This window comes from Takifugu rubripes, chromosome 5 (genome assembly GCF_901000725.2).
Source record: "Takifugu rubripes chromosome 5, fTakRub1.2, whole genome shotgun sequence".
Taxonomy (NCBI): Eukaryota; Metazoa; Chordata; class Actinopteri; order Tetraodontiformes; family Tetraodontidae; genus Takifugu; species Takifugu rubripes.
Window position 1 is genome coordinate 8,143,109 of NC_042289.1, and position 24,773 is coordinate 8,167,881.

The 24,773-nt window shown below is 47.5% G+C and overlaps 2 protein-coding genes and 1 long non-coding RNA gene across 5 annotated transcripts in view; 1 reads left to right on the plus strand and 2 right to left on the minus strand.

Moving 5' to 3' along the window:
• Positions 1 to 677: 677 nt before the first annotated feature.
• glis2b (GLIS family zinc finger 2b) lies at positions 678 to 23,097 on the plus strand. Of its 2 annotated transcripts, none has more exons than XM_011603975.2 (7): positions 678 to 1,615; positions 16,345 to 16,546; positions 17,055 to 17,185; positions 18,336 to 18,491; positions 18,585 to 18,718; positions 18,794 to 18,912; positions 18,984 to 23,097. In XM_011603975.2, the coding sequence occupies exons 2-7, from the start codon at positions 16,369 to 16,371 to the stop codon at positions 19,718 to 19,720; spliced, it is 1,455 nt and encodes a 484-aa protein (XP_011602277.1). In that variant the 5' UTR covers positions 678 to 1,615; positions 16,345 to 16,368; the 3' UTR covers positions 19,721 to 23,097. The 2 variants fall into 2 exon arrangements, with proteins under 2 accessions (XP_011602277.1, XP_003964692.1); XM_003964643.3 differs by having other exon boundaries at positions 680 to 1,615; positions 18,354 to 18,491.
• Positions 11,290 to 12,831, minus strand: LOC115249887 (uncharacterized). Its single transcript, XR_003888512.1, has 4 exons — positions 12,684 to 12,831; positions 12,329 to 12,602; positions 12,084 to 12,261; positions 11,290 to 11,574 (listed from the first exon to the last, which is right to left on the minus strand). It is a non-coding gene; the product is annotated as an uncharacterized lncRNA (long non-coding RNA).
• A 259-nt stretch (positions 23,098 to 23,356) lies between the features above and the next one.
• The window catches only part of LOC101079281 (mitochondrial import inner membrane translocase subunit tim16-like), a 65,648-nt gene continuing 64,231 nt past the window's right edge, over positions 23,357 to 24,773 (minus strand). For both annotated transcript variants that reach the window (XM_011603974.2, XM_029836418.1), the window contains 4 exons: positions 24,607 to 24,691; positions 24,301 to 24,437; positions 23,991 to 24,056; positions 23,357 to 23,515 (listed from right to left, as the gene is read on the minus strand). In XM_011603974.2, the coding sequence (XP_011602276.2) occupies positions 23,435 to 23,515; positions 23,991 to 24,056; positions 24,301 to 24,437; positions 24,607 to 24,691 (369 nt within the window). In that variant the 3' untranslated portion in view covers positions 23,357 to 23,434. The remainder of the gene's footprint in view (positions 23,516 to 23,990; positions 24,057 to 24,300; positions 24,438 to 24,606; positions 24,692 to 24,773) is intronic.

Sequence of the window (24,773 nt, forward strand, 5' to 3'; positions counted from 1 at the left end):
TTAATGAGGTGGAACTCCCATTTTTATTTTCGTTTGCGAAAATAAGTCAGATGCGTGTGGACCTTAGATGGGCTAATATTCCGACCATTTTACCTGTCTGATGGTTTCTCATCTTCTGCTTCTGTGTTTCATTATAAGCTTTAAGATATATTTGACCAGAGGAATATTTAAAATTCAATATTTAACTTTATTCTTTATGGAATACAAATGCTTTTATATACGTTTTTACTATTTTATATAACACGTTTTTACTATTATTAGGCCCCGTTTATTACGATCAATAACAAATCGAATGATTGATGCAAGCGTGCGCACAAACCCAAATATGTTGGAAAACTGGTATGATCGGCACAAAAACGATAGAACCCTCAATTTCTAAAGAGTTCATACACCATGCAAACGTAACGGAAATGATCATTTTTGTTCGTTTTTAAATGCAACCATCCCATGCAGCAACAAACCATCAGCCCCATTGAGTGCGTCTTACATTGTAGTTTAATGTTTACATGGGTGTAATTGTAATTTATTGTAACCCAATTAACTCAGCGTCGCCAGGGCCTCGTGATGGTGACGCAGACGGGTCAATGTGTCTTTATAAAAACTTTTGAGGAAAAAAAAGAAAAGAAAAAAGAACCTTCATGGAGGGAACTGAGAGAAGGGGGGGAGAGGGAGTCGGGGACTGCCCATGGTGGAGGGGCGGAGCGGTAAGCATGCGCTGAGCTGGCAGACCCTGAGCTGGTCCTGACGGGCTGGCTGCGCTCCGGGCGACTGTCTGTGCGCCTCAGACGGTCGTGGGGCAGACTACCCGCAACACTCAGCGTGTCATCGAGTGCTCAGAGAGAGAGAGAGGGGGAGAAAAAGAGAGGGGCCAAACGCGTCACCGGGTGACAGTTACGAGAAAGGCGAGCAAACAACCTCAAGTCGGAATCTGGAAAAGCGCCGAAGAAGACGGAGACGACCCACCCCTCGTCCACCCCACACCCCGTCGCCAACCCGCCCTATCAACCCTACCCACCACTTGGTGCCATCCCTCCGGTCTGAACTGCCCTCCCACCCCGCCAGAGACGCACCGCGGCCGCTCATAGGAAAACCCCCGCCCGACCAGCGTTGCCATTAAGCGATGCACTATGAATTAAAGAAGAAATCACCTACGCGTTTTTGACGCACCACCAGCCTTCATTTTTCGTCCGCGGCAACAGTTACAGATTTAGGTGTCTACACTTTTTGACGGCTTCCAATGGCACGATAACATATAGAATATCTCATCCTATGGCTGCAGACCGGGTTGTCCTTCAGTTCTAATTTTTTTCCCCACTTAAACATCCAGCTGTCACATAGGCTGTGTGGAGTGTATGCTAGATTTTTCTATGCTTAGAAGTAATCCTGACAATGGTCTGGGCACGGACCGCCTCTCCAGACACTTAGCGCTCATTTTTCCAAGGCGTATAAGCTCACTGTTTTTGCTTTTATAGAATTAAAAGCGAAGCATCGACGGGGAGTCATTTGACACCGAATAAGATTTAAACAACAGGACTTTGCGTGCGAAGTTTGCGCCGGGAAGAGTGGGACCAAGCCGGAGATATCTCGGCCATATCCGCGGCGTTTTCACAGTACGGTAAGCCAGGAGCATTTCTGTCCTCCCTGTCATTCCTGCATGTTGTGTGTGTTTATCATGTGTGTCCACATTGATCAGAATGCACCGCCACAATGTGGGGGGAAAAAAAAATCCCTGCCCGGGTTCAAACAGGGTAGTGACCTATTTTCCGAGCTTCTCCAGCGGTGCGCACGTATCCAGCGACCGCGTCTCCCCACGCTCACGTTCACGGCCAATCCTGACGGATTTGACCGGTTTCTGTGCCGTTTTGTCGCACCGGCTACATCTTTAAATACGCATGCTGCCTCTGTCAAAGCGGAATATCCCCCCTCAGCCTCGGGAGACATTAAAAAAGCAGAATCACAAATCCTCTGTGGCACATCAGCGCAGTCCGGCCAGCTGTTGTGCAAAAGGCTGATTCTGATGGTCTGTCACAACATCTGATAAAGAGTTCAATATCTCCGTCCGTCCGTCCGGTAGATAAATGCGTGACGCGCGGGTAACGTGGAAAATAAACGTTATTTTCCGGTTTGTTTCTTCGGTCTTTGCTTGAACTCTGTTACACTCCTCTTTCCGCTATGGTTCATGTGCTGTGATATTAAATGAACCTCGCATCATCTTTATCTGTTCAACCTGTGCTTTCCAAATCAGTCACGCGTCACAGAAAAAAGGAAACCGTAATTTTATGGATATGCATGTAAAAAATCTCCGCATTAACCAGACGGGGTGAACCTGACTGTGACTCATCCCTGCATCTAGAACTTTTTGTCATGTCTCATTGATTTGTGGAATCATGGCTACTGGAAAATGTAGAATCTTTGACACTCTGGTTTGAAGCAACTCTGTTAGCTGAGGCCAAGCATGTACAGGGGGCAAGGATGAGCCCCGCCACAGAGGCCTGCATGGATAAAAAGCTATTTTCCTCCAATTAAGCAATTCCAATGTCCCTAAGCTTAATTGTGTGGACACAGGGACTGGAATTAGGAGGAACCTTCTCCCCATTGGCTGCCTCCCACAGGCCCATTGTTTCAGAAGATGCAGGGGAAAGAGCAGAGCCCTGCCAAGGCGGACCTAACAAGCCCCATGCTGGATTGGGAAAAAGGCCTGATCATTAAAAACATTGGGCCACAGTTCAGATTGAGGCACATTCGGGGGGCAAGGGTTGTAATTTCAGAGGCGGCTGTATTTTCAAGGTGAAAGTGAGGATGTATAGGAGGCTGAGAAAGCCTGTAGATATGAGACTAGAGGAGGTCCCTCTGTGAGACCACTGGACGTCTATCAGAGTATGCAGGAAAGAGAAACAGGCAATGAGGCCACGTTTTCTTTATGCAGATGGAAGACTCAGACTCCCTCTCCTTTCCATTCCCTCTTCCAGGCCCCTGCTATTTAATCCATTGCCCTCTTTGAACTGTGCACAGGTGCTTCTCGCATCCACTGCCTGTTTCCTGGATTGTTTACCCAATCAGCTGCTGATAAGTTCACCCGCAGGTCGACCTTAATATCTGCGTCTGATAGAAAAGCCAAGGCCAGACCAGGATCCATCCATCAGGATGGCCACCTCACACCATGTGGCTGCGTGGTTTCGGCTGTTCTTTCCCAACGTGGCATTCCAGACTCATCGGCTGTGTGTCACGACTGTGGGAAAGGTGTCGCCGCTCAGATTTTCCTACATTAAGGTCTTTACACCTTGCTGAAGCCGTGACGCCATTCCTCTGGTGTCAGAAGCCGCTGCTGCTGCTGTATGTGAGGAAAAAGGTGGAACCCGATGACACATTCCTGCATCAGAGAGCAACCTTGAGGCATGTGCTAGAGTGATGGTTCAAACTAACGGCACTTAATTCCTTTAGCCTGGCTCATAAAAGCACGCCGCATCTCCTGCAGACAGAGGCACCATCAGTCGATTTTAGCGTTTCCTTTTTTCTGCAAGTAGGGTAACAAATAGTATTGTGTCCAATAAGATGGGAGGTTAATATAATTGGCCACCAGCTACACCAGCAGAGCGAGTGTAAGTGTGTGAATTGATATCACAGCAGGGCACCATGCTGCTGGGGATTATACTCAAGCTGAAAGGCAACCCACCAGCAGGGGATGGAGGATTGCAGTGTTCAGTGAAAGAGGGAACTCACAGTGCAAACAAGGTGTCCAATACTTTTTTCTTTTCACACGGATCAGTCCTGGTTTACTTTATATCCCATCCACCGTCTCTTTACTCAGCCTTTCCCTAACCAGGTTCACTGGGGGTGGGTTGAGCTTATCCTGGCAGTAATACACCCCGGATAGGGCACAAGTCTGTGGAAGAGTTTAGAATATTGTGCCTGTTATAATCAGATTCCAAAGGCACCATGCTCTGGTTCACCCATTAGGCTTTATGGTTATCAGAAATAGTGGTATATCCCAGCTTTTGACCTTTGCTGGATGTAGCCAGAAGACTTGTCCACCCAGTTAAGTCAGCTAATATTAAAGCTCAGCCAGACTCTTTAATTGGATCTTGTTCATGTGTACCAGCACAGCAAGGCTACTTATTTATACATTGGTATCTCAACGCACATTTAAAAGATATTTACATTGACCTATTAATTCCACTCCCAGTAGTATTATCTGTGTGCATGGCTGTGACTTTTAAAAGTTTCATTTGGCATGACATAATCACATGCATTTTAAAAGCTGCCCTCCCCCCTTTGCTGTGTTCACGCGCACAACCTAAATCTAGCCGACTCCCTATCTGTTCAAATTAAGACTCTCGTGTCATTACGGGCCATCGCTCTGCGGTTTTCCCCACATCTTTTTAAAAACAAAATCAATTCCATGTGTGCACAACGGAGGTGACACACTCATTCTTTGGAGCGCTGCAGAATGATGTGGCCGCGTGGACTCGGGCCTCTGGAAAGGGACATCAAGAATTAGCAAAATGGGGATGCAGAAGTTGACTAACACCACCTTGCAACCTGAAGACCAGTACGTGATACTTTATCCGCCGGCTGGCTGGGCTCACAGACCGTGCATTTTTCTCCAGTTAAACTGTAACCACTAATCACCTCGCAGCCTCACTGTTACTTCCTGGAGCTGACCACTGAGGGGTCCCCAGGCTGCGTTAGAATGCACCCTCAGGGGGAAACTATGATGCACACATTTTAAAGTCACCTATGTAGGAGCTCCCTAAGGAGCTCGGGGCTCTTTTGTGCGATGATGTGCCACGGCGAATTATAGGGGTGAGTTCCTCTGCTGCAGTCTGCAGGCCTGCATTTCCAAAATAAACACAGACAACTCAGTGCCTGTGTCCACTACCCCACCCTACCTCTTTGTGTTTAGCGCCGCTTTTTTTGGGCTCTCCGCACGGGGTTTCTATGGAGAGAGAAATTCTGTTCACGGTGCCCTTCAAGACAAGACCCAGACCTTGCCTCTTCAGCGCAGATCTTAGGCTGAATCCGACGAGGAAGAAAAGCAACGTAAAGGATCTGTCAGAGATGAGAGAAGACAGACAGGCTTCAGTCACAGAACACTGTAAATATGGAAGTAGATAAAACCTTTAGATAACGGCAGCTCCGTTTCAGGAGCTCTGAGCTCTACAGCAGTGCAGTGGAGACACAGCTGGTTCATATTATTATTTACTTGCTTGGCAAACACCCCGGATTCTTTAGGATAACCTCCATGGCACAGCAGCTGAATGCATTTAGGACTGAGGCAATGGATGTATATTTAAGCCTGTTTGCAGAGTAAAGTACAGGAAGAGTCAGACGAGATGGGTATTATAGTTTTGTTTTTTTTAAAGAGAAGACTGTTGAGGCATTTCTGAGAATCAAATCAGGCGCTCAAGTCTGGGCCTGGGACCGGCTCCCTGTCTGGGCATATCCAGTCCTGTCAGTGTGCTTCCATACTTTGCCCCTTCACTTCCCTTCTCACCTCCCTCCATCCCCAACTCTCCTGGACTTGATCTCCCTCTCATTTTCACCCTGCTGCTTCCTCCATTACTCCCCTGCGCTTTCAGCTTTCCACAAGCCCCCGTCTTAAGAAGTGACGCTGGCATTATATAAGACCAGCTCCGTGTTAAACATGCAGTAAATGGGGGGGAGGGAAAAAAAAGTTTTGGCTGTGAGTGTTTACCTTCTGGTGTTGTGGAGATGTTTTTAACCCTCCATTCAGTTCACATGTAGCTCTGCCTTTTCTGCCATGTACTGGAAATGTATGTTTAAAGTTTGGTAGAATAAAGACTTGTTTTTTGCTGTTCCTATCCATCAAGAAAAATGAGCCAGTATTCTTGTAACACTGTCGGTCTTTCTCTTTGACTGTGTCTGATTGATTGCTGTGACCTTGCACGGACCTCCACAAGTAGTCCTGTCAGTCCCAGTGAGTGTGGACATTTCTAAATTGATTTTAAATGTCTGTATCGATTCAGGACACAAGCAGCCTGTAGGAGCCTGAGTCATGTCCTGACCTTCAACAGTAATTGAGATCCTCCCAGTGTTGGGGTGCATCTTCCCAAAGCTACTCGTATACTGGGGGAGAAGATGGCAGAAAGAGGTGGCGCTTTCTGGATCTCTGTCATAGATGTGCCAATAAATCAAAATCAAATGCTAAGCACCGTTCCACTTTACAGCCACCATGTTCAGCTGTGTCTCTTGCCATCTCCTTCACCCTCCATCTGCTCCTATGAATCTGTCTTCTCTCTCGCTCTTTTTTCCGGTTCCCCTCTTGGATGGAGCCAAACGAAGATAAAAGCTGTAGGGTGGAGCCTGTCATTTGGTTGAACTCAAACATGGGAATACAGGGAGAAAAGAAGAGGGAAGGAGATTAGGGGAAACGACAAGGAGGGAAAAATCTTGTCATGTTGACCTCGTCTTGTGGCCCTCTGCAGATGGGGGGGGAGTCTCAAAGAAAACCGGCAGTGAGGAGGGAGGACACAGAGTTGCCGATATCCTAGTTCACGAGCAAAGGACAACGCAAGCTTTGTGTGTCCACACGCAGTGTGTGAGATCACCGGCGAGGGTGGAGGAAGGGCTCAAATGGAGGTATTACCGTCAGCATGGGGGGGGCACACCCAAATTTAAAGAGGGAGCTCCGTCACGGCCCTGTTGTGCGAACGTTTGCCTCCACAAGAGACGCACAACCCACATCACGTCACTTTGTCTGCTAATTGCTCTCTGCTGTTTTGCATTTCTCCCTCTTCCTGTTTTTGTCCGCTTTCAGCGTGTTTTGGAGCCAAACCCCTGCCCCTTTGCTGCTCTGTCTACATCAGCACGCTTAAAGGCTCACTTGTTAACAAACACTTATTAATGGAGATGCCACAAACCACAGACCTGTCCCTCTGTAAACCCCTGGGCTCTGTTCTGGTGCACCGGCGTCACTCAGTTCACTTCCGCCAAGACAGGGAGTGGCCTCCCAGGAATTCTGTGCGCAAGTTGCACAACAGTTATGATATCGACAGTTAGACGTGTCCGATAGGCACTGGCAGCCTGCCCCGTGCCTCCCCCACATTCTGGAAGGCGGATTGTGGATGAAGCTGCTGCTGGGATCATTTTACGGCTCGCTATTGAATAGGGAGACTTCTCAGGCGGTTTGCATTACGCCGTTGCCCCACTGAGTTGCGTGAAAATGAAAGTGGCCGGGGTCAGCGTGCACAGGCAGAAAAGGGGTTTGTTTCTCATGCGTGTGGTGCCATAATATTCCCGTCCAGGAAATGACTCTGAGACAGGCACACCCCTCCCAAAGCTGGAGCAGCACCACAGAACTGGCCTGCACTCCACAACAAGCAGACAGCATAGCGTGTATGTGCATGCACGTCATTATGGCTTGGAATAGCCCCCCATATACACACGGTGGGGGCTGGTCGCTGCACAAACACTATATGGCTCCCCTTAAAGTTAAAAGTTGCCCGTGGGCGGAAAGACCACATTGGGCCACTCTTTCCATAGGCTCGTTACAATTGCTAGAAAAGGAGAAAGCAAGAGCAAGAGGAATTTCCTCTCAGCGGTGTAGACTTACTGGTGCTGGGTTTTCACCAGTCAGCTCCAGCTATGTGGTCCATTCGTAATATTTTACACCCTTTTGCGGGTGTACACCTGCGTTCTCATTTGTTATCTCTATGAAGATTAAAAACCTGTGCTTATTTTCTTGGGGTGTGACCTTTAGGGGCCTTTTGTTTGTGTGGTGAGAGAACCTGGTAGTTTTAAGATTTAGGCAGGTGCTGGTGTTTTGCATTCCTATCGTGACCTTTTGCTCATTTAGGCTGCTTTTAGGGGAGGTCTGCCATCTTTGAAGTGGCAGGGCGGGGGGTGCCTGTGTGTATGCCTGTGCAGGTTTTTTTTAGGATTTAAGAACATAAGATTCATTCTTTTAAACATTCTGATAGCTTTATGGAACAGATTTAAAGAGGCAAAGCCTTTAATGGACAGATAAAATGACATATCTTTTGCACTCTAGTGGGCCTGGTATCAAATTAACCCGAGATCTGACACTGTTTCACCACCACAGGCGTTAGTTAAAGTTAATATTACCCGTTTAGATGTTAGAATGATGCTAATGGTGATGTGAGCCAACTGGAAGGAGACTATTGTGTGGGAGTAGCAAACAACAGCACTTCCGAAGCGCAGACCCTTCGCAGCAGCTAATAAACACGGACACATGTGGTTGGTGGGCTGTTGGAAGGACAAGAGCTGTGATGCTTTGTTGGCCCCCTCCCTCAGAATCAAAATTATTTTAAAAAAATGTCACCGTTAGCTTTTTTGTCACCCATGTCTACCTGAACACATAGAACAAAAATGGTGTTTACGCCAGGAAAACAGTAAGCCAGAGATGTTTGCTTTAATCCCCCCCCCCCAACCTCCATCACTGACAAGCTCCCACTGTTTCTCCTGCGTTATTGGCCTAATCTCCCCTTTCTCTTCTTTCCTCTCCTGTTGCTTTCCAGCTGAGCTTTTTGTGGTGACGCCCCTGCACGGCGCGGCGAGCCAACTCTAGACCCTGTGATTGCGCACAGGAGTTGGAGGATTGCATCACTGCCTGTGGGGAGAGGCCGCAGGAATGGACTGAAATGACTGAGAGAGGGAGAGAAAGAGGGGGATGAGGATGAGGATGCCAGATGATGCATTTTGCACGTTTGGGTCTGTGGCAGAGCAAAGATGAAGAGCGGCGTTTGAAGGGGATGCAGGGGGGGGCGGCAGAGGGTCAGAGTTCACTGGGGTTGGGGATGTTGATCGGGGTCTACTAAGACAAACGTGCGCATTTCTTATGGACGGAGTTAGACCTCCCGTGATGCTCGCTGGTCCCGCCACTGTGGAGCTGCAATGTTGTGAAATGCCCCATATTATTGTAAGATTACTCACTGTTCTTTAAGCCTACAGTAGAGTTGTGTGAAGTTCCTGAAGCCTTCACACCGGGTGGGTTTACCGCTGAGAAACTGAGTCACAATGACCAGAGATGTGTGATATAGATTAGAACTGCTTCTGTTGATTAAGCCCTCCGCTCATTTATTAGATCTTGAACAGGAGTAAGTGGGGGGGAAGCTCATGACTCCAAACACATGTTTTTGCCCTTAATCACCCTTGTTTTTATGTGTTGTAGCTTCTACAAGGAAGTCTAATAAATTCTATTTAGTTTTGGGAAATTTTACAAGCCTCTTTAGAAACCAGCGGCTACTATTCTCCTTTTCTCCATTTGGTCATTTTTAAATGATATAATAAACATTTTATATAATTAACATTAATCCAGATCCTTTGTGTAATCGTATTGGCAGCTTGAGGTAATCCTCTTCTGTCCTCACCTTCTGAGGTCTTTGTCATATTTTAAAGTTCTCGCTTCGCCTGGATTTATTGTCTTAAGCCGCTTGTAAAGCCCCCATCTAGTAATGAAGTCAAGCTGTAAACATCCTTTTTTTAACAGAACGTCAGCATATTTGTGCTGCACTTGAAGATACTGCCAGATATGAGTGGATGTGAGTGGTGCTTTTTCTAATCTACTGAGGGAAACAGCACATGCTAATGTGGTTTGGGTGCAGTCCTACGTCATTATGGAATCAGGAATGCCCATGTTAGTGGGATCAGACCCTCATCCAGCGCACACGTGGGACAAGAAATGTCCACGAATAGGTCTCGCAGTCACAGTTGTGGCTTGTCATCCAAAAGTTAACAATTCTAATACCAATATTGGTAGTAAGGGGAGGTAGCAGGAGCCCTTTAGAGCACCAACACAGTGCCCTTGAGCAATGTACCGAACCCTTAAATGCTCACATAGGGTCCTGCAAAGAGGTGGTGACTTCCTCATATGCAGCCGTGATAGGCGCCAGCATCCACTCCGTGACCCCAAAATGGGAACAATGGTCAAGAGAAAGGAGAAGTTAATAAGTCGTAAAAGTTGCATCAACATTCAAACATCGCGTTGAGTCAGTATCGATTTGCTCTTTTGTTAAATACTAGTCACCCTCCACGACCTGCCGACACCACGCGGCCAAGAGTCCAGTCAGGTCGGAGGTGACGTCACATGTTAGTCCTTAGTTTAGCACACTATTACTGCTAATTAACTTGAATCATTTATACTCTTGTTTATAACGTCACTCATAACACAGTGTTGACCTCGGAAGGCTGGATGACAGTTTTATATTTTTGGAAGAAATGAAAAAACAAAATAGATGTAGTAATAAGAAACTAAGCTGAAGATTTGGTGAGCAAATGTTTAGCAGCAATTCATTTTGATGGACTTTGAATTGATCTGAATGGGAATTTTTGTTATACAAAACTTCAGTAATGATGTGCAGTGGAAGTTCTAACTTTGTTAACCTGGTTATTTACTTCCCAGAAGTATTAATGCAAACCGAGGAGAGACCACTTCAAGCGTTTGTTCTTGGTTTGACGACAAGCAGCGCCCCACCTTTGCTCCTCCCTCCCTCCTGGCACCTTCCCGCCCTGCCTGCTCTCTGCCTGGAATTCTTCAGCGTCTGAACGTTCTGGCTGGAGGCCATCGGTAGCTCGCTGAGAAGCTTCCTGTTTCACTCCCTGCCTCTTTGGTTCTGTCTGTTCCTCCCTCTTGTACTTTGCTACCTTTCAACACTTAACTCCTCTCCTCACATGCTTTCACCTTGCGTCTATTTTACATACCCACGCCCTCTTTATGCTCTTTATAATAAAGCACCAGGCTTAAATCGCCCCTGTACGGTGTCTGTTTTGCAGCTGTCGGGACACCCGAGCTCCAACATCTGTCTTTTCCCTCAGTCAAAGCATGCTGCTATTACATAATATTATGTGCAATTATTTCTGCTTTCCCCAATGTTGGAAGGAGAGAAATTTAGTTTGCGAATTCTGCGACATAAGCTACAGACACGTCTGGAAATTGTGAAAATAAATTTGGCAATTTGGCAGCGATGCTTGAATATCTAAACCAGGCAGGAGAGGAGCAGGAGGTGAGAGAGGAGTTAGAAAGGATGGAGGAAGAAATGAGGTGAATATAGGAGAAAAACAAAGGCGAAGGGATGGAGGGAGAGAGGGGGGGGGGGGAGAGGAGTGGAAACTGAGGTTTCCTGTCTGAGGAGGCGGCTGGCAGAGAAGGACAGAGGAAAAAAGTCTCTCAGTTGTGTGTGTGAGGGTGTGCACGGAGGCTGTGGTTAGAGTTTGTGTCAGTGGAGGTTGGGGTCGCTCCTGACTGGGTACCACCTCGAGAAACGTCAGCAGTGACACAAGTAAGACCCAAAAAGGAACCATTTTGTCGCTTTTCGAAATCAGCGTCAAATCTACAAACGGGGGCATTTTTACACGTTTTTACCGTTCGTGAAGAAACAAGGCGAAACTCATTTCACTTGATTTTGATATTTGAACTTTATAGTCTGTGTAAATGTGGCTGATCAGAAATACTTTGAAATGTTGAAGCGCTTTGATCACATAAGTGTGTGTGTGTGTGTGTTTGTGCTTACGTGGGTGTGTGTGTGCTTACGTGGGTGTGCATCTTTGGTCTAAAGTGGGCCAGGCCCTTTATTCCTCTTCAGCACAGGCACATGCCTAAAACCCAAAGTGTCAGGGGTCAGAGTTTAGCCACACCCACTGTGCAATCAGTCACCTTTGACCCTCGGTCATGATGAAAATGCGGCAGGTTTTGACATGACAGATGCTGCAGTGGCCTCTGGGGGGCTTCTAATGCCTGGTTCTGCTACAGGTTCAGCTTTGTATAGATTTTGTAACTATTATTTTTGCGTTGAGACCACCTTGTAAACTCGCATCTTAATAGATATTTGGTGCAGATGTGTGTTTAAAAGAAATGGATTTCAATTAACTTTGAAGAAAGAAATGCCCACACTAGACCTTGACTCCAGACGCGTAGGTGGTTTTTTTGTCCTCGGCTTTTTGTGCCAACAAATTCTTACTGGGTTTTAGCTGATAACCTGGTGGCTGAGGCTTCCAAAATATTGAGTAACCAACTGAAACGCCGCAGTAACTGAGTGGAAATCAATTTAGTTTTGTTCCATATCTTAGCACTTTATGGATCACATGCACTCAGTAAACACTCCCACCTTTCTCCAGTTGTTGTATGAGGGTGAAAGGAGAGAGGGCAGACCCCCGGGCAGAGGTGGTTTACCTCCTACAAACCACCTCCCAGGGCCGCAGCAGGAGGGAGATTAAGTTACCCCCGGCCTCAGAGGGGGTCACATCAAACGTGTACTCGCACAGATCCCCCGGGCCTCTGAAATCCTGACCAAAAAGCAAATGTCTGACACAATCCGATCCTGCAGCCTGTGACGGACAGTAATCATCTTACGTGGCAGTGTATTGATCTGTGCTGAAGCCTTTTTCACTGGGATTTCGGCACCATCGGGCTGAGCAGCGGGGCGGGATCCAGCTCAGCACTGTTCGGGCTTAAGATCAGCTGGTGGGAGTGGAGTCAAGGGTCGGTGCTGACCCGAGCCAGCCTGGCCCTGAAGCAGGGAGGTGTTATAACTTGCAGAGCTCCTCTGACCTGATGGCCTCCCTCTCGCCCATCAGTGAACTCCCGACATCCGTCCGTTTGGACTCTTGAGGCATCCATACCTCATCTAAGGGCGGCGTCCAAACGTGGGAAAGGGTTATATGGGGGGAATAGTTGAGGAGGCTTGTTAAAAAGGACACACACAAACCGTTCTTTCAAGTCTCCTCTTCTTCCTCCACTTCCTCCTCCCTTCATCATCACCCTCCTACATCCACACTGCGGCCCCCTCGGTCATCTGCCCCCCGCCTGCTTGAGGCTGTTTACTCTGCTAGAACGAGAGGGCCCAGAGCGGGGACAATGGCGTCTTTCAGAGAGGCTATCAACCCCATGGCTGAGCAAGGAAGTCTGCAAGGGGGCCAGCCAACACCCTTTCCACAAACTTCACAGCCTTCCGCCACACTTTCTGCCTACACTTACATGTCTCACACACTCACAGATACACACCTTGTTTCTCTGTCTACCACCGACATCCCAGAATGTTGCTCTGAGATCCGCACAGTGCAGACCGGTGGGAGCTCATCAGAACCCACGCCAACAGATTTCCTTAAGATCTGTTGTCTGGGTGATGTTTCATCCATACAGGACCCTCATCCTGGTTTTGTTTATGGGTTTTTTTAAATGTAACTTATAAGTTATTTCCCAAGAATGTAATAAAATAGCATAATTTGTTCCCATGCAGGCATCATTCCAGTACCATTAAATCATATTTTATTAAAACAGAAAGAGTGGTACACTCTATAGTCAAGTGTGAGTCTCTCAATTTCCAAAATTATTTAATTTGCTAATAACAGTGATTGTTACTAAAAGACATTCCTGAGAGTGGAGTGGGAAACCTGGGCCTGCTTTGGAAAAGCTGAGCTCTTAAATGCAGATCTCTGGAGTGAAGACCTCAGCTGGTCTCACTACTGGATGTCGCACTGTTCAGTGGGGCAGCCAGATTGATTTATATTCCAGAGGCATATGGATACAAAAGTTCCATATCTGTTTCTCATCCCATTTTATAGTGGGATTAGAGCAACGTCGGGAGGCCAGTTTGGGCCACACAGTGGCTAGGAGGAGGATTTGCGGAAAGGTTAAGCTGATTCCTGGCTTGTGCCTCAGGGTGAAGGCTTTTGCTCGGTTAAAGAGGAGGACGACAGATGAGTTTCTGCTATTTGAGCCAAACAATGAAGCCAAACCTCTTGGCAGCGAGTGTGGGGGGAGTCACCCTACAGTAAGTTAGTCAGAACTACCCACTCAGGAAAGAGAGAGAGAGATGCAAATGATAGACATGGTTTTAACGGTCATTATGCGGTTACCGTTCAGGAGCCTGTCAAAATAAGGTGGGACATGCCATGACAGCAAGCTAAACTAATAAAATAATTAATCGTTAGCAACCGCGGCCCCGGTCTCCTTCATCGCTATGGAATCAACAGGAGTTTAGCTTCCAGGTAAAACCTCCAGGACTGGGTAATTAATTCACCAGGATGTGATTGGTTACACCTCCTCAGTGATGACACAAGGAAGGCGACACCCCACGTCCTCGGATTACGAAGAACATCTTGACGCTAACATTTGTGCTACTGCTAATTTTGATGTATTTTGTTTTGCACACGCGGCCTGTTGGATGGTCATGTCTGCTGCTGTGGGGTTTCCTGCTCTTTACCACTGGTGAATCAGCCTTAAGTGGTTGACGTGATGGTGCTGTGTGTCTTGTGCCCGTCTGTGGTCCATAATGAGATAAAAGCCAAAATGTTTACGTGCGTGTGAGTGCACACTCGGCTGCAGCGAGATCAAACTGGTTATGCCATTATTGTACGCTATGAGCACGTTCCTGCAGCTCTGTTCCATTTCTGGCATTACTACATGTGTGTCTCATCATCTTCTTATCAGATGCTGATTGGATTAGTGTCCCTCCGATCCACACACACTCACACACACTCACAGCCTCCTTTGGTTGTCAGTTTGCATGAGCTTTTGATGATCCATGATTGGTCCCATGGACCTGCTGACCTCTCTCACATGCGGCCCCTGGATCACGGCTCCTGGTGCCCCCCATTCAATCATGCGTGACTGTATGTGAGGGAGGGCGAGAAAGGTTGGTTTCTTTTTATGAATGCACAGTTTGATTAATTACATGTGTGTATCTGCACGCTCGACTGGGACATTGGGAGCTGCCCCACATGAACCGGAGCAGGAATATAGGACACGCTGCAACTGCATCTGTGTGTGTGGACACAAATAATGTGACACTTTGAGTGTGTGTGTTCTGGCACATGCTGTATAGTGAGGACATTTTGGCCTGTCCTCACAACTTCAAAGGGCTGTTTTATGGTTTAAGACTAAGTTATGAGTTAAGGATAGAGTTATGTTTGGGTTAGGGTCAGGGAATTAGGGAGGCTTGGGGATGTATTACGTCCTCACAAATATAAAATTATGTGTGTGTGTGGGGGTGTGTGTGTGTGGGTTGGGGAGAGATAAGATGGTGCAGTGAACCCTAACACACTGTGCTGAATGAAGAGCAGAGCTTTAAACTGTATCAACCACTTTATGAACTGTGCAAAATGCGCAAAGGAAACCAGTTTATTTATTATTTAGCCAGATTAAATACTAAATGTTCACTATCGGCATTTTAAAAACAGTTATTTCTGTTTTAGAGAATCCTCTTATAGATGCTTTAAACAGGATGTCGCATGGTGACCCGTAAATGTCTTTCTTTGTAAATATATAACTTACAGCAGCTCTGGCTTGTATAAACATGGAATGCTGAGAACCAAATTCTGCCAATTACATCATCTGGATTCAAAATGTTCAACTTTCTCAATGATCGTAATGTAATATTACTTTTCCTGTATTTTTTTCTATAAATTTGCATGTCGTCTTGAAAATATTTAAAGATATAAGTCAAATTAAAATGTTTACAGTACATTAACATCATTATTCCTACTTATGTCTGTTAATGGATGAATATAAGGTGTCCAAATTATTCTAAAAGCTCCGACAAAAGAAATGAAGGCTGGAAGAACGTACCAGTACAATATGGTGCCAATGATTTCTCGTTGGCCTTGTTGCTAAGTTACTGGCATGACACAACTGGGTGCATGTTGGGTCAGTGTGGTGGTGGAGGGAGTCGGCGAATGGAGCTCAGAATGACAGCCCAGTGAAGCGTCCCCCCCGGCCCTCAGGCTGGGTCCAAAGGTCACTGTGTGGAGCAGGGGTGGGGTATGTGGTGGGTGCAGCTGGACTCTAAGGCCTGGGGGGGTCTCACTAGTGGTGGGCCTCAAAGGTCCACGGGGGTCTTAAGGTGTACCTTGAAGGGGTGGGTGGGTGGGTCGCTGTTGAGGTTGGTAGGTGGGGGGGGATTGGTGATGCTGCTGGGTTCTAGGGCCAGTGTCTGGTTGAGGGTGGGGTAGAACTAAGGCCGGTGGGGTAGAACGATGGCCATCTGGATTAGATTGTAGACATTCCTCAGGAAGAGTTTGTGAGTAAAGGTCAGTGTAGGAAAAGAGGAGGGCGGGTTGGGGGACTGGGGGGTGGTGGGGGGGGGGGGGGGGGGGTTGGTCACTCAGATCCCTGTGTGTTTGTTTTTCTTTGGCTTACTCACTGTCTTGGTTTATACTTGTGGTTAGTTTGCCATTGTTATGAGGTATTTTTGACCCAGTGGGGATTGCGGAATGTTTCTTTAAAGAAACCTCATATGGGAGCTGCAGCAGGTGTGACTGTTCCATGGTGGAACGCACCAAATCTTTACACGTGGTTAATAAAACCTAGCTAGCTCTCCTCCGGCCCCCACTCGGTGTAATCCTGTCTCTGCCTGACTGTTTGTGCAGGTGGGAGGTCAGCAGGTTGTTGCGATGCTCTCCCTGGACGAGCCCCTGGACCTGAAGCTCCCCCGGCGGCCCAGCGGGAGGGACAGAGGAGCGCGCTCGCCATCCCTCTCCCCGCTGCACCCGAGACAATCTCGCCAGCTGCTCATGGCGGATGATGGCACTGCGGTCATAGAGCCTGCCTCCCCAGACTCCCCTCACACAGGTGAGTAATGGCAACGCTTTTGAAAGCGCTGCTGTTACGAAAATCGACGTGACTGAACTTGTCTGGAATCTTTTGGTTTTCTAATGCTAAGTTTTACAGGGAGGTTGTGTTTAGTATCACACTGATGGAGCTGAGCTTAACCGACACACTGACACAGATTGTTGCACACTCTAAAACGAAGAAGCGTTAGTCCTGTAGATTTCTTGTTGTTTCTGGTGTGTAAGGCTGCATTTCTCTGTTGGGCTCGCTAGCAGTTTAAGCGACACTGAATTGAGACAGTCTGCGTCATAAAAAGGGGTCATGTGGTCATGTGGTAACTTAAGCTAATGAGTCTACAGCCACAACAAATGGGAAAAAAACCCTGAATTGTCCCCCGTAATGACAGCGCCTGAGAACGTCTCAGTTTACTGCTGAGGCTAATTCAACCTCTGTTGCTGACCAACTCCGGGTAGGAAGAAAGGTCAGCGTTCCCATATCAGGTAATGCTAACCAGTGTTCGCTTTTCCAGGTGTACAGGTGGAGCCTCCCTATCGAACCGACACCCCTACTCCCCCCGCAGTGGACCTGAGCATGTCCCCCTCCTCCCGGCACACTCCCAGCTCCCCAGAAATGACCAACGGCAACTACATCCCTTCAGGCGTGAGTGGCTGAACTTAAACTCACGAGCCCTCCGATTGTTTTGAAACCTTTTCCCGATCACAATGCATCTGCTATCGCCGTTTGTTACGTTATTGACGGAACAACCTTCTGTTATTCTGTTGGGGTCAGCGAGTCAGGAACTTTAGGTCGCCTGTCACACTGTGCATGAGGGAATGTGACTGTGCAAGGGGTTGGAGGCCTCTTATCAAACACCTCCTGTGTCCCCAACAAGTAGCTCTGTCTGCCCCATTTGCACTCATTGGCCCCACTGGCGTGATGTGTGCACCACTGTGTGCATAATCGGATTTTGGAAGAGGTACAGCCATGCAGACCTCACGCCGCCTAATTCAATTCCTTCCCAATTGAATTGAAACATTCTGGCTGGGACCATTCATCTGCGTCACATCCCACCGAGTTCTTGATGGCCCCTGACCCCACCATTACACACACGACACAATTCTCACACAATGCTTCCTTCGATGCCTCTCAGACATAAAATAAATAAATAAATGTGTTTTTAAAGGAAGAAGAGCCTCTCAAGCCCGTGTTCTCTTTTTAAAAATGCAGGGGTTTGTGCCTGTGGAGGCAGAGAACATCTCATATGAGGAAATTTGTCACATCGCATTTCTAACATAGCTGAGAGCGATGTGGCCGCAGGACTGTAACCGATTTGCACACTAATTCTGCCTCCCCTTATTCTGACGTTGACGTACACGCATTAGCCAAACGTATTTCCTATTTTGGTCCAGGTTACTCTATTCTGCATCTGTGCGAGTCCAATAACCTATTAGGGAGGTCTGGGGAATCCTGGAGGGGAGTTTTCTACCGAATGATCAGCAGCTGACTTGTGTTTCCCTGCACTGTTCTCTCAGCGGTGCCGTCAGCTCGGCTCTGGACGAGTTCTGTCTGCCGTCCTCGGACGCGCCGAACAACAGCTCTGATCTTTTTTACATGATTATTAGGCTTTCGAGGATTTCCAGGTCATTTGTTTGTTAAATGTCATTTGTGCGCACCAACAGCAGACTCGAGAAGCTGCATAACATCCGATAGTGTCCTGATTCCTTATGCAAATATATAATTAAAAAGAAACACAAATACTGAAAATGGACTGAGGCTAATGTTGTTGCTCCTGTTTCTATTTGTTCATCAGAATTCTCACCTCTCACAGGCCTTTCAGTTCTTTGTGCCCGTGGGGGCTGGGGCGGGGCTTCACCTCCCATCCTCCATGTTCGTTGGCCAAATGAGCGACAAGCGAGCCTCCCCCGAACTGTCAGCCGATGAACAGCTGGCCTGCCGCTGGAGGAAGGTACTGTGGTCCCACAAAATGAAGGAAAAAAAGAGACTTTAGGATCCTGGGGCAGACTATAAAAAAAGTGACAAATGCTTCCTGCCTCTCCAGTGTCACCTGCTGTTCGACTCCCTGCAAGACCTGGTGGATCACGTCAACGACTTCCACGTGAAACCCGAAAAGGATTCTGGGTACTGCTGTCACTGGGAGGGCTGTGCTCGCAAAGGGAGGGGCTTCAATGCAAGGTGAGACGAATCATTGGGGGTGTTTGGGGGTGAGCCTGGGGGAGCCACGATGAACTGGTGCTTGTGCCGCTGCAGGTACAAGATGCTGATCCACATCCGCACCCACACCAATGAGAAGCCTCACCGCTGTCCCACCTGCAACAAGAGCTTCTCACGCCTGGAGAACCTCAAGATACACAACCGGTCGCACACAGGTGGGCGGAGGTTCAAACGGTTTAGCTGCTGGTCTTTCAGGCTGTGTAAGTGTGGAATCTTCTGCCTGCAGGGGAGAAGCCGTACATCTGTCCTTACGAGGGTTGCAACAAGCGTTACTCCAACTCCAGCGACCGCTTCAAGCACACACGCACGCACTATGTGGACAAACCCTATTACTGTAAGATGGTAGGCTGCCTGAAGCGCTACACAGACCCCAGCTCTCTCCGCAAGCACATCAAGGCCCACGGTCACTTTGTGGCTCAGGAGCATGGTTCCCCCGGTGGGCCGGGCTCAGGGCTGAGAGGCAGTCCGAGCGGCGGGCTCGCTAACGACGTAGGGAAGGAGTCGGAGATGTCCTACGTGAGCGCGGCCCACATTATCATCCCTGGGGCGGCGGCTGCTCTTCTGGGAGGTCATGCCCTGCAGGGTCTTGGTGGTGGTCTACCCCTCTCCCCTCTGAGTCCTCAGCCGCTGGACCTCAGCGCACTGGGTTGCCCAAGCTCACCTCCTGGCAATGTGGGACCAATTTTGTCCTTCAACACCTCTCCCCTGGGTCTGACCAAGTCCGCCCTGCTCTCCTCTGCATTCCCCACTGCGTCCTTGGGCTTGCCCATGGTGCCCATGCTGGGTACGCCATCTGACCGCAGAACCCTGGGCCAGCAGGCCAAGAAGGGGAGGGGGGAGGACGTAAAGAAAGAGGTGACTGGGGGGGTCTTGAACCTCTCTACAGGGGTGTCTCATGATCCCATGTCATGGGTGGTCATCCCCCCAGGCACTGTGGTGCTCAAGCCAGCTGTGGTTAACTGACACCTACCTACTCACCCACACACACGCCCACACACACACACACACACACACATTCCAGAAGAGCTCAGGGGGCCAGGGTTGTGGGGTGACAGACTAATCAAGGGTACCGATGGTCAGAGTGAATTGGCTGGGACAATCAAATGCATGTAAACAAATCTGAGAAACTGCTCATGATCAGCAGGACCAACATGGACACGACACCTCAAAAAAGGAAAATCACATTTACAACGCAAGCCTCTTGTTTAGATGGGACAATAAACCCGAGGCCCAAGAACTCATGTTCACGTCCGTGTACGACTTAGTATCTCGATCACAAGGCTCAACAATGGCCTTCTTTTGATCTCTAATTCTATATTTGATTCATTCCTGTTTGCGGTTCCATTGACAGGCAGCATTAACATGGCCGTCTTCGTCCTCTGTGTTCCTTAAAACAAACAGTCCTACTCCTTAAAAGTATTTATTTGACTACATTGACCGTGTGCCTCCAGCTTAGCAGTGAGACAGACCTAGCATGAAACACAACGGCGCACTCGCGTTTAGGCTAACGTGCGCGTGACCATTTTCACCCATAATCTTGTTTTTCCTGGGATGCTGTGATGTCATGGATCAGCCAAACTTGCAGTACCAAAATAAGTGAACGCAGACTGTCTAAAGAGACACAGCACTTCCTTTGTCAACTGGTCCTCCACATACCTGCTGCTAAACTTCTCAGCACTCCCAGACCAACACAAAACTGGGAGAGAGCACTTTTGACAATCTATTCCTAGTTTAGGGAAGGTGACCAAGGCGAATGTGTGCCAGGTGGGCTTTTAAGGGCACAGAGTGAGCCGGAGACTCGACACAGACAGGTGGTGCCGCATCACCTGGCGAGACCAATCACTTCCGCTTGTGTTCAACTTAACAGCACTTTCGGCATATAGCTCCCCCTTCCGGTGAGACACGGTACAACACATCCCGTTTTGCCCTTTTTAGAAGTCACGGCGTTTCACTTCTGGATTGTCCAGCTGCTCTCCTGTAATTGAATCAGCAGGCAGTTTGTGTATGAAAGGGCCACTGTGGTGATAAACACAAGTGGCTTGTGTTTTAGAAAGCAACCAGACCTGAAAGCAGCTGCGATAGACAGGTGGTCATCAAGTGCCGCCGTGCCAAACAAAAGTTCATAAGGGGTAAATACAGATGTGCGTACTGTGCCACATATTTGGGGGCGAGGGGGGTGGGTGATGTGCTCGTTGCTCCACACAGCTGGACTGACTATAAAGCCACACCAATTCAAACTGCCTCATTTCCCCCTGTCAAAAGGGGCAAAAAAGAGACTCATTCGACTTCTGGGAGAAGCTCTCGGATGGTTTGGTAAAGCAGCCAACATGCACTTATCACATGATAATTCCTGACAATGTTTATGAAATTTTACAGCATTTTTTTCCCTTCCTTCTTGCAATGGAGTCGGGAAGGGTTGTTGCTCAGCGCTAATGTATAGATGTTTACTGGCATCTCCGCAGAGAGGACCATCACAACACAAGGAACATTCCCTCAAGAGACTTTTCCATCAATGTGTCGAAGTAACAATCCGTTATTTCCGTTTTTTCAAGATGTATTTTTGCTGTTGCTCAGACGAGACATTCTTTTCTGATGTTGAAGTTGCTTCTTGTTTTTTCTGTGGCAACACTCTGCCATCGGCGCCGTGTCTTTGGCTGTGGAGAGGACGAGAGGAAGAGTTTTGGGGTTGCGCAAGACGGTGTTGGTTCTGCGAAGCCCAATGTATTGCCATGAAATTCAGTTCAGAATTTAGGAGACTAAAATCAGCCAAGAACATTGACCAATATGCTACTTTTACAAGTTTCCACTTCATATTTTACAGAGATCTCTGTAAATGGGGAGTTTTGTCCGTGCAGCGGTTCACTGTTGCCTTGAGCGTCACGGTCAAGTATTTGTAAGGGTTCCCTTTGGGAATACAGCTAATTTAATTCGGGACTCTAGATTCCCTGTGTGAATTTGAGTACAGTACACAGATGCGTCACATGAACTGGGTAACCTCTCTGGATATGTCAGTGCTGATGCTGTCAGTGGGTCATGGAAGCGAAGCTGTTTGCAAATATTGTTATTTAGTCTTCTACCAGAAAATGTCCTTCAGGATTAAATGAGAGTAATGTTTGCCCATGGAACGTGTGCAATGCTGGCAAAGTGTTTAGAGCAAGATGTGACTGACTGGCTGCCTGAATCAACAAAAGCACGGGGGGGGGGGGGGGGGGGGGATAGTGGGAGATGAGAGGCCGCGTGCACGAGCCATGCAGAGAATCGCTGTGCTCTGCAGCCATCTTCCATCTGGCCACCTCCCCAGTTAGCAGCCTGCTCTGAAGTCACTGTCTGTCCTCAGTCCAATGTGGAAAACTAGGCCACTGAACTCTGCCTGACCTCTTTATTTATATAATGAAACCCAAAAGGCATTAACGCCCCCCACCCCACCCCCACAACAAAAACAGGCTCTCTCTCCTTGTGTGCGGCCAAGCAACGCACCTTCATTTCGGCAGCAACGTCCCGTCTGTTTCAGAGAATCCCCAGTTGTGAGTGGACGATCCCGGTGTGTGACGTCACCATTAACAGGTGTTAAGTAGGCTAGACGTGGTTTCCGTGGCAACAGCGAGCCCGGCTCTCTTCCTCTTCCCCGTCTGCATCTCCACAGCTCGAGACGAGGGCTTCGGCGCGACGGCAGACAGCTGGATAAAATGACACGGATCCGGTCAGGATCCACAACGTTTCAATATGAAATAAGCTGTACGGTGCATTAACCCTTTGAGCTCAGTCTGTAACAAACTGCACTTTCCTGTTCTGCCTCGCAGCGTGTGTACAGTTGGGAATGCGTCCCTTTATTTACTTTATTCTTTTGGGAACCACAAACTGTAACAACAAAAATCTTATGAAGCTAAAATCTTTTTTTTATACGATAGTGGTACTACCTGGACATTAAACCGCTCTGCTTGTGGGACTAATGTCCAGGACATTCGTGTTAGCTAGCCAGGCCAGCGTCATTAAAGGGGTGCCAACGACTGAAGTGTTGCACAAAGGGTTAATCATGAGACTAAGGCCATGCAAGGCCCGTTCAAAGTTATGTTGTTTTGCACATTTGTGAGGTATGTCAGTATTTTGATTTTTCCAAGTGCCTTTTTATTACAGGTGAAATATAGAAGTTATACACTATATGAAAAACAAATTCTATGAAAATTATTTTTCTTTTCCTGGCAACGTGTTATGTGGACAAACGTCTCCCAATGGTACAGCATAGCGGTCTTCTCCTGTTGTAGAGGAATTTTACTACGATATTGATAATAATGTCAATGAAAAGAAAAAAGAAATGTTTAATAAAGTTGTATTTGATATAACTTGTGTACTGGTTTGTGTCTATTATTGTGGAAAGACCTAGTGTCTTATGTTTCATATTTCGCCAACAACATACCCTCGAAATAGACGGACATAATATTTAACATAAATTTACACTAATTAGTGGAAATATAACTCAAACCCTGTGAGGTACAACTCAACAACATCTTACATGTACGATTAAAGGGTTTATGCAATAAACCTGTTTGTGTTTCCTTCTGTGAAAGTGATATTTTCCCACAAACGCCACAAAGTCATGGCTAAAGAAAAGGAGAAGGGCTTTAATTGGGTTATAATTTACAGAGGATGGGGAGAGGAAAGAGGGCAGTCCTGCAGACTTCATGTTTCTGTTTTCTGCTGCTTTTCTTCTGGTGTCTGAATACTTAATTCCTCCTCCAGACGCTCTTTCGCCCGCACTACCTGGACACAAAGACAGCCAAAAAAGGAGGCTTGAGTCCACCCACTGAGACGCACGAGTCCTAATTTTAAAAGACATGACTAACGTTCACTTTGCTATGAAGAGTGATGAAAATTTTCCATTTTTCAATGACCTTCAACCACTTTGCAGTGAGATTGTTGACATTTCTTGCATCTTTACTTCTGCTTCAGCCGTCTGACACATTTACACCAAAAACATTTATCCCCTCACAGTGACAAATACCCAGAACCCCTAACTCTAACTACTAACACTTGGCAGGTGCCTCTAGGAGTCCTTGAGGAGTTGAGGTCATTAAACAAGTTCTTAATTGAAAAGCTGGGCACTACAGGTAAATGTCCCACTGTCAACAGAAGGTTAGACACACTTTACAGTTTAAACTTCCTGCTCTCTAGACTACAAGACAATTCAATAAATTCACAATGAGCAAATTTGAAGATAAAGTGTACCGGTACTTACTTTTGATTGCAGATAAAATGAACCGCCCACTGACTTGTCATTGACTTTAAAAAGGTGTTCGTACTTCTGAAAGGCAGAAAGTGTCCAACTTTGAAACGGCAAAGTGAAAGGTTGAAGAAAGGACAAACTACACAGGATAAATACAGCGTTAGCTGACAGGAAGGGGACTGAATTGGAAATAACTCCCAATTATTGTCGGTGGAAGAATCAAACCAACATCGACTCACATGACAGGAGCAAACATGGAAGGATCAGGCAAACATTATGTTCCTAAAAATCTTGAGTGCAGCCGAGTGCCGACCCTCCGTACCTTCTGAATCTCCTCGGGGTCGAGTGTAGAGATGTTTAGGATCTGCTGAGCCTCTTGTAGACTCATCCCAGTGATGCTGGAGGCGGCGGCGGACTGCTGAGCTGAGTGGTTTCTGGCCTGGGCTGCTGCCTGGCTGGCTGTGGGTCACCAAATCAAACCAATCCGTTATCCAAAGCTCCCCGCTTAGGGAAAACCTTGATGCTTTTACTAAGTGTCAACACGACTTGCTAGATGCTAGATTCAGGGTGGATTCATTTCGTTACTGGTACATTCTACGCGGGCGGTGTCGTGTGTCATGTGTCATACCTGCAAATTCCTGTTGTAAGGCACGAGCAAATGCACGTCCCACCACCTGAGCGCCCATCACGATGATCTGGGCAAGATACTTCGCCTGCAACAGAGGCAGAACCTCAGAAAGCTTAAAATACCCGCCAAGCGAAAGAAGAAAAGAGACGGAGAACATCCAGTCTGAC